The 8,348-nt window shown below is 49.2% G+C and overlaps 1 protein-coding gene across 1 annotated transcript in view; it reads left to right on the forward strand.

The window, feature by feature from the left end:
• Positions 1–8,348, forward strand: part of AQR (aquarius intron-binding spliceosomal factor) — a 68,492-nt gene that overhangs the window by 45,977 nt on the left and 14,167 nt on the right. Inside the window, 5 exon segments of the mRNA XM_068162929.1 lie at positions 1,334–1,543; positions 2,419–2,556; positions 3,766–3,837; positions 6,128–6,315; positions 7,333–7,504. Of these exon segments, the coding sequence (XP_068019030.1) occupies positions 1,334–1,543; positions 2,419–2,556; positions 3,766–3,837; positions 6,128–6,315; positions 7,333–7,504 (780 nt within the window).

The raw sequence follows: 8,348 nt of genomic DNA on the forward strand, positions 1-8,348 counted from the left end.
CTGGAGCACAGCCCTGTGAGGAGAGGCTGAGGGAGCTCAGGTTGTTTAGGCTCTGGGGAAACGTCATTGCAGTCTACAACTACCTGAAGGGAGCTTGTAGTCAGGTGGGGGTTGGTCTCTTCTCCCAGTCAAGCAGCACCAGAACAAGAGGACACAGTCTCAAGCTGTGCCAGGGGAAGTTTAGTCTGGAGGTGAGGAGAAAGTTTTTCCCAGAAAGAGAGATTGAGCGTTGGGATGTGCTGCCCAGGGAGGTGGTGGAGTCACCATCCCTGGAGGTGTTCAAGAGGGGATTGGACGTGGCACTTGGTGCCATGGTTTAGTAGCCATGAGGTGTTGGGTGACAGGTTGGACTTGATGATCTCTGAGGTCTATTCCAACCTTACTGATTCTATGATTCAGTGATTCCTGGCTTGTGTTGCTATTGTTTGAAGGGCTAGCAGGGCTGCTGTTCATGGCTGCTGGCAAAGATCTAACCTGAAGTTTCTTCTTCAGAGGGGAAAATCTGGGTGCTGCTTTACACATTAGCATTAGAGCAGCTTGTTGCTGGGCTTGCTGGAAAGCTTTTTGGTGCTAAATGCCAGTGGGAAGTCAGATGCACAGTGTACAAAGCTGGGATTTTCTGTAGAGCCTTCATTTCCCTTCCATGTATTTCTCAGGGATATGGTCTGGGTTAGCAACTAGTGCAGCTAAAGCAGATTTGTAGAGTGGTATTTAGGATCTGAATGTATCATAGTATCATAGTGTCAGTCAGGGTTGGAAGGGACCACAAGAATCATCTAGTTCCAACCCCCCTGCCATGGGCAGGGACACCCCACACTAGATCAGCCTGGCCAGAGCCTCATCCAGCCTGGGCTTAAACACCTCCATGGATGGGGCCTCGACCACCTCCCTGGACAACCCATTCCTGGGCTTCACCACTCTCATGGGGAAGAACTTCCTCCTCACCTCCAGCCTGAATCTCCCCACCTCCAGCTTCATTCCATTCCCCCTAGTCCTATCACTACCTGAGATCCTGAGAAGTCCCTCCCCAGCCTTCTTGTAGCCCCCTTCAGATACTGGAAGGCCACAATGAGGTCACCTTGGAGCCTTCTCTTCTCCAGACTGAACAGCCCCAACTCCCTCAGTCTGTCCTCATACCCAGTCTGTCCTCTGTGTCTAGTTAGAGGAACCTCCCAAGGACATTCAATCCAACTCCCAGCCCAGCACTGAAGGGTCAACACCAAACCATGTCCCTAAGTGCCAGGTCCCTGGCATGTCTGCAAGGCTACACCTTGCCAGTGTTTTTGTGAGACAAAAGCAGGTCAGTGTGAGAGTTTGTGTCTCTTTGCCACAGGTGATGTCTCGTTGGGAGGAGTACATCAGCAAGGTGAAGGTGAAGGGCGGGAGGCCGCCGGACGTCGCCGATGTTTCCGGTCTCTTTCCTTTCCACCAGTACTTTGCAAATGCTCCTCAACCCATTTTCAAAGGCAAAACCTATGAGGAGGATATGGAAATTGCTGAAGGGTGTTTTAGGCATCTGAAGAAGATATTCACTCAGCTGGAGGTAAGACATGCCTGCTCTTTCAGGGAAGTGGATCTGGCTAAGCCCATGAAAAAACTTTGCACGCTTCCAGAATTCTCCTTTGCCCCCTCCCCATGCTGAAAGGAATCTGTTCCTCTAGGCAGTTAGCTTGCAAGGCAGGGGAGGGAGAATTCCCACCTCTGGGTAAGATAGGCATGCTTCACAGCAGGGACAGGAGTCTAACCTGGTTTATTTTGATCTGAGTAGGCAGCCATTCTGTTCTGCGTGCTCCATTTGCACAGGGTGACAGAACATGAGGGCTTGGAAGAGACCTCAAAATGTTATCCAGCCCAAGCCCCCTGCCAGGGGGTGAGGAGAGGCTGAGGGACATGGGGCTTTTTAGTCTGGGAAAGAGAAGACTCTGAGGGGATATAATAAATGTTTATAAACATCTGAGGGCTGGGGGTCAGGAGGGAGGGAACAGGCTCTGCTCACTTGCTCAGTGACAGGGCAAGGAGCACCAGATGTAAGCTGCAGCACAGGAGGTTCCACCTCAACACAAGGGGGAACTCCTTTTCTGTGAGGCTCACAGAGCACTGGGACAGGCTGCCCAGAGAGGTTATGGAGTCTCCTTCTCTGGAGACTTTCAAGGCCCATCTGGATGCATTCCTGTGTGACCTGAGCTAGACTGTATGGTCCTGCTCTGGCAGGGGGATTGGACTCAATGATCTCTTTGGGTCCCTTCCAACCTCTGCCATCCTGTGAGCCTGTGATAACTTTCATGCCTAATTAGAGACCTTCATAACCTTCTTGCCTAGTTCTATTGAGAAGCTGGGCTGCTAATTTGAGTGAATACTTTCTAATAAACAATAACTCTTTATATTCTGACTTGCAAGCTTTCCTTCTCTTCTCCATAGGAATTCAGAGCGTTTGAACTTCTCCGCAGTGGCCTGGACAGATCCAAATACCTGTTGGTGAAAGAAGCCAAAATCATTGCCATGACTTGTACCCATGCTGCTCTGAAACGACATGACCTGGTTGAATTAGGTTTCAAAGTAAGGCTTTGTCTTGCTAGGCTGAGGAACAGCATTCATTTGTATTAATTGGTTGATGGTCATAGTATCACTAAGGTTGGAAGAGACCTCGAGGATCATCGAGTCCAACCTATCAACACAGACCCCATGACTAGACCATGGCACCAAGTGCCACGTCCAATCCCCTCTTGAACACCTCCAGGGATGGTGACTCCACCACCTCCCTGGGCAGCACACTCCAATGATGAATGACTCTCTTGGTGAAGAACTTTGTCCTCACCTCGAGTCTAAACCTCCCCTGTTGCAGCTTGAGACTGTGTCCCCTTGTTCTGGTGCTGGCTGCCTGGGAGAAGAGACCAACCCCTTCTTGGCTACAACCACCTTTCAGGTAGTTGTAGAGGGCAATGAGGTCACCCCTGATCCTCCTCTTCTCCAGGCTAAACAATCCCAGCTCCCTCAGCCTCTCCTCATAGGGCTGTGTTCAAGGCCTCTCCCCAGCCTTGTTGCCCTTCTCTGGACACGCTCAAGTGTTTTGATGTCCTTCTTAAACTGAGGGGCCCAGAGCTGGACACCGTACTCAAGGTGTGGCATAACCAAAGCAGAGTCCAGGGGCACAATGACTTCCCTGCTCCTGCTGGCCACACTATTCCTAATGCAGACCAGGATGCCATTGGCCTTCCTGGCCACCTGGGCACACTGCTGGCTGATGTTCAGCCTACTATCAATCAGCACCCCCAGGTCTCTCTCTGTTTGGCAGCTCTCAGCTACTCTGACTCCAGCCTGTAGCTCTGCATGGGATTGCCATAGCCAAAGTGCAGCCCCTGGCACTTGGACTTGTTGAATGCCATCCCATTGGACTCTGCCCATCTGCCCAGTCGGTCGAGGTCCCTCTGCAGAGCCTTTCTACCCTCTTAACTGACCAACATCTGCTCCTAACTTGGTGTCATCTGCAAACTTGCTGATGACTGACTCGACCCCCTCATCCAGATCATCGATGAAGATGTTAAAGAGCACAGGGCCCAGCACTGATCCTTGGGGCACACCACTGGTGCCTGGCTGCCAGCTGGCTGTGGCACCATTCACCACCACTCTCTGGGCCCGGCCCTCCAGCCAGTTCCTAACCCAGCACAGAGTGTAGTGGTCCAAGCCACGAGCTGACAGCTTAGCCAGCAGTTTGCTGTGAATGTTAACACAAAATTAACCAGTCATCTCTCTGTTTTCCTTTCTCAGTATGACAACATCTTAATGGAAGAGTCTGCTCAGATCCTGGAAATAGAAACCTTTATACCTCTTCTGTTGCAGGTGAGACCTGAAGTAGAAAACATAGTACAAAAAAATTGATAAATGAAAGTTTGTGTTCTTGAACAATAGAGATCAAAAGGGAAAGATCTCACGAAGGAAGTAACCTCTGAACTGATATTTGCCATTGTTCAAAATGAGTTGGTTGTCCTTAGCTTTTAATATCAGGGAGTAAGCTAAGAGGTTCTTAAGAGTTGCTTTTATTATCATAGAATTTTAGAATGGTTTGGGTTGGAAGGGACCTCCAAAAGTCATCCACTCCAACCCCCTGCAGTCAACAGGGACATCCTCTGCTAGATCAAGTTGCTCAGAGCCTTGTTGAGCCTCACCTTGAATAGCCCCAAGGATGGAGTCTCAGCTACCTCCTTGGACAGCCTGTCCAAGTCAGGAACATGGCAGGTCCCCTGCTGTGGACAGGGACACCTCTCAAGTAGATCAGCTGCTCAAGGCCTCATCCAGTCTGGCCTTGAACACCCCCATGGAGGAGGCATCCACAACCTCTCTGGCCACCTGTTCCAGAGTCTCACCACTCTTGTACTGAAGAACTTCCTAAGATCTAGTCTAACCCTTCTCTCCCTCAGCTTCAAAGCATTCCCTCCTGCTCTATCACCAGACACCCTGATGAAAATTCACTCTGCAGCCTTCCTGTAGGATCCCTTCAGGTATTGGAAGGCCTCTGTAAGGTCCCCTTGGAGTCTTCTTCAGGGTGAGCAACCCCAGCTCCTCCAACCTGTCCTCATAGCATCTGTGGACCATCTTTGTGGCCCTCCTCTGGACTCACTCCAGCAGCTCTGTGTCCTTATGATGGGAACACCAGAACTGGACAGAGTATTTGAGGTGGTGTTCCATCAGGAGCTCTGTCAGTATGTAGCAGAGGTACCCAGAGATGATAAAGAACTGGAAAGAGATTTACCAAACATACTGAAGAGCATTCAGTCCAAGAGGCAGGCTGATGGTTAATTAGGGACTTATGCCAGTCATGGAAAAGGAAATTGTGTGAATTCCAGAGGTAAACAGATGAAGCATGTGGACTACAGGAGACACTGAAATGCGGTTTCAGTTTGTACTGCAGACATGTGAGCACTAAAACTGTTTCAGATGCTTCAAGCAGTTCATATCCACTACCTCAGGATCTAAAAAGTAAAGTTTGAAGGGCTGTCCTAGAGCAACTGCTGTGTAGAAATGATTTTTTCTCTCTGTAACTTGTCTAATTGTGCTGCTTTTCCCCCACCCTCTCATAAGTGACTTTTGGCCTTTAAAACACTGTAGTATGATCTTTATCCTGATGTTCCTGTACTGATTAAAGAGAGAAATTTACCCTTTGCTTTATAAGAAGCAAGACCTTGTGTAAAATACTAAGTTGGAAAGGAGCTAACAGCCTTCAAAATGTATTCTATGAGTCTTTAAAATGACTACAATTAGGTGTAGCCTAAGAGCAAACATTGAACTTGAAAGTCTTAGCATAAGACAACCTATGTGATTAATAACAATTGAGTGCCTCAGTAGGACACAGTCTCAAGCTGTGCCAGGGGAGATCTAGGCTGGATGTTAGGAAGAAGTTCTTCCCAGAGAGATGCATTTCACTGTCTGAAGGGGACCTACAGGAAGGCTGGTGGGGGTACTATTTAGAAGGACTTGTGATAGGATGAGGGGCAGTGGTTGGAAACTGGAGCAGGAGAGATCTAGGCTGGACATCAAGAGGAAGTTCTGCACAATGAAAGTGGCAAAATACTGGAACAGGTTGCCTAGGGATGTGGTTGGGGCCCCATCCCTGGAGACATTCAAGATCATACTTTATGTGGCCCTGGGCAGCCTGATCTAGCTGGAGATGTCCCTGCTGACTGCAGATAGGTTGGAGAAGACAACCTTTGAGAGTCCCTTCCAACCCAGTGCTGTCTGTGGATGAAAACAAAGCTTCCAAATCTGAATGAGCTCTTTTCCAAGTGACAGAACAAGAGGACACAGTCTCAAGCTGTGCCAGGGGAGGTTTAGGCTGGATGTTAGGAAGAAGTTCTTCCCAGAAAGAGAGACTGGCCATGGGAATGTGCTGCCCAGGGAGATGGTGGAGTCACTGGAAGTGTTTAAGAAGAGTCTGGATGAGGCCCTTGGTGCCATGGTTTAGTTGCTTAGATGGTGTTGGTTGATAGGTTGGACTTGATGATCTTGAAGGTCTTTTCCAACCTGGTCTGTTCTGGTCTACTCTACTCTACTCTGCTCTGCTCTACTCTACTCTACTCTACTCTACTCTACTCTACTCTACTCTACTCTAACCTGTGTCATCGTTTCATTCTAGAACCCCCAGGATGGATTCAGTCGTTTGAAGCGCTGGATTATGATTGGTGACCATCACCAGCTGCCCCCAGTCATCAAGAACATGGCTTTCCAGAAGTACTCCAACATGGAGCAGTCTCTTTTCACAAGATTTGTTCGTGTTGGAGTGCCAACTGTTGATTTGGATGCACAAGGCAGAGCAAGAGCAAGGTGAGGCAGAGAAAAGGGCACATCTGGCACGCAGGGAAGTACAGACTACAGAATTAACCTTCTAAACAGTCCCCCCACCAGCCTTCCTGTAGGTCCCCTTCAGATAGTGAAATGCAGCTCAAAGTTCTCCCCAGAGCCTTCTGCAGGCTGAACAGCTCAAACTCTCTCAGCCTGTTTTCATATGAGAGGTGCTTCAGCCCTCTGATCATCTTTGTGACCTCCTCTGGATCTGCTCCAGCAGGTCTGCTGGGAGCTCCTGAGCTGGACACAGATCCTGCCAGGACAACATAGCTGAACACAGGGGTACACAGCTTCAGTGGCACCTGTTCCAGTTTATCTCAGAGAGAAAAAGCTGCTCACAAACCTCCCACCAATATGATTTGTGGGGTGCAAAACTGTAATTGAGTTGGTTTGTTCCATTTTGGCCTCCTTAGCACCTGCCCCAGCCCCTTGATGTCCCTCTTGTATTGAGGTGCCCAAATGTGAACCCAGCAACTCGAGGTGTGGCCTCCACAATGCCAAGTGCAGAGGGACAATCCTTGCCCTACTCCTGCTGGTCACACCATTGCTGATCCAAGCCAGGATGCCATTGTCTGTCTTTGCCACCTGGGCACACTGCAGGCTCACACTCATCTGCTTGTCCATTAGAAGCTCCAGGTCCCTTTCTGCTGGACAGCATTCCAGCCACCCTTCCCCAGGCCTGGAGCATTCATGGGGTTGTTGTGGCCCAAGTGCAGGGCCCAGCACTTGGCCTTGTTGAAGCACATCCCATTGATCCAATCTGTCTAAGTCTCTGTGTAGAGCCTCCCTACCCTCCATCAGATCAACACTGATACCTAACTTGGTGTCATCTTTACTCCTGCCTTTGTGTAACGAAGCCTTTAATGCTCCTTAAGTTTTATCACTCAGGAAAAATCCCTGCTAGATTTCTTCACAAGGTTTTGCACCCTTCAGTGTGGAACTGATCCAGTGGAAGAGGCTTCAGCCTGATTGGTCTCTCTCTGTGTTTCTGAACAGTTTGTGCAACCTTTACAACTGGCGCTACAAGAATCTGGGTAACCTGCCTCACGTCCAGCTGCTGCCGGAGTTCCGAACGGCCAATGCTGGCTTGTTGTACGACTTCCAGCTCATTAATGTAGAAGACTTCAATGGTGTGGGAGAGTCTGAACCCAACCCTTACTTCTATCAGGTGAGAGAATTAGCAAATGTGTAGTTCAGCTGCTCTGGATATATGCCATCATGTCTTGGTTTTACAGAAGGAAAAGGAAAGGGAAGGGAAAGGGAAAGGGGAAGGGAAGGGAAGGGAAGGGAGGGGAAGGTTAGGTTAGGTTAGGTTTGGGAAGGTATGGGAAGGTTAGGTTAGGGAAGGTTTGGGAAGGTTAGGTTAGGTAAAGGAAAGGGAAGGGGAAGGGAAGGGAAGGGAAGGGAAGGGAAGGGAAGGGAAGGGAAGGGAAGGGAAGGGAAGGGAAGGGAAGGGAAGGGAAGGGAAGGGAAGGGGACACAGCTGTTACTGCTTCACTCAGGCCTGCACACAGGACTCCATTGTCCTTGCAGCAGTGCTCTCATGAGCAAACTTTCACATTGCCTCTTACAATTACACCTCTTTCTGTTGAGGCTTGAGTGATACCACCAGAGTGTGGTGGTGGCACTGCATGGATTCTCATGAGCTAGCAGACTGCCATCACAGATTATTTGCCTTTGTGATTTTGGGCCTTTCTTTGGAGACTTAGAGGGGATTAAAATGTGTAGAATAGCTTTACACCCACAGGTGTGGGTGACTGACAGCTGCAGTTTCCATGCAGTGCAGAGCACACTTAATAGGAAAAAAATTAATGAGCCTGGTATGTCCTGCCTTGGCCAAACATGTGCCAAGTGGGGATAAGATTCCCAGTATAAATAGAGCAGGAATAAATGTCAGCAAGAGAGAGCAGCTTTTTAACCTGAAAGATAATTTTGGTTGACAGCAAATGGATTTAAGCAGGCCATGGATAACTTCAGCCTGTAGAGCTGACAAAGCTTCCTCCAGCCAGAGG

Source organism: Melanerpes formicivorus, unplaced genomic scaffold (assembly GCF_026170545.1).
Source record: "Melanerpes formicivorus ecotype bairdi unplaced genomic scaffold, bMelFor1.0.p_v2 SCAF_68, whole genome shotgun sequence".
NCBI classification, from domain to species: domain Eukaryota; kingdom Metazoa; phylum Chordata; class Aves; order Piciformes; family Picidae; genus Melanerpes; species Melanerpes formicivorus.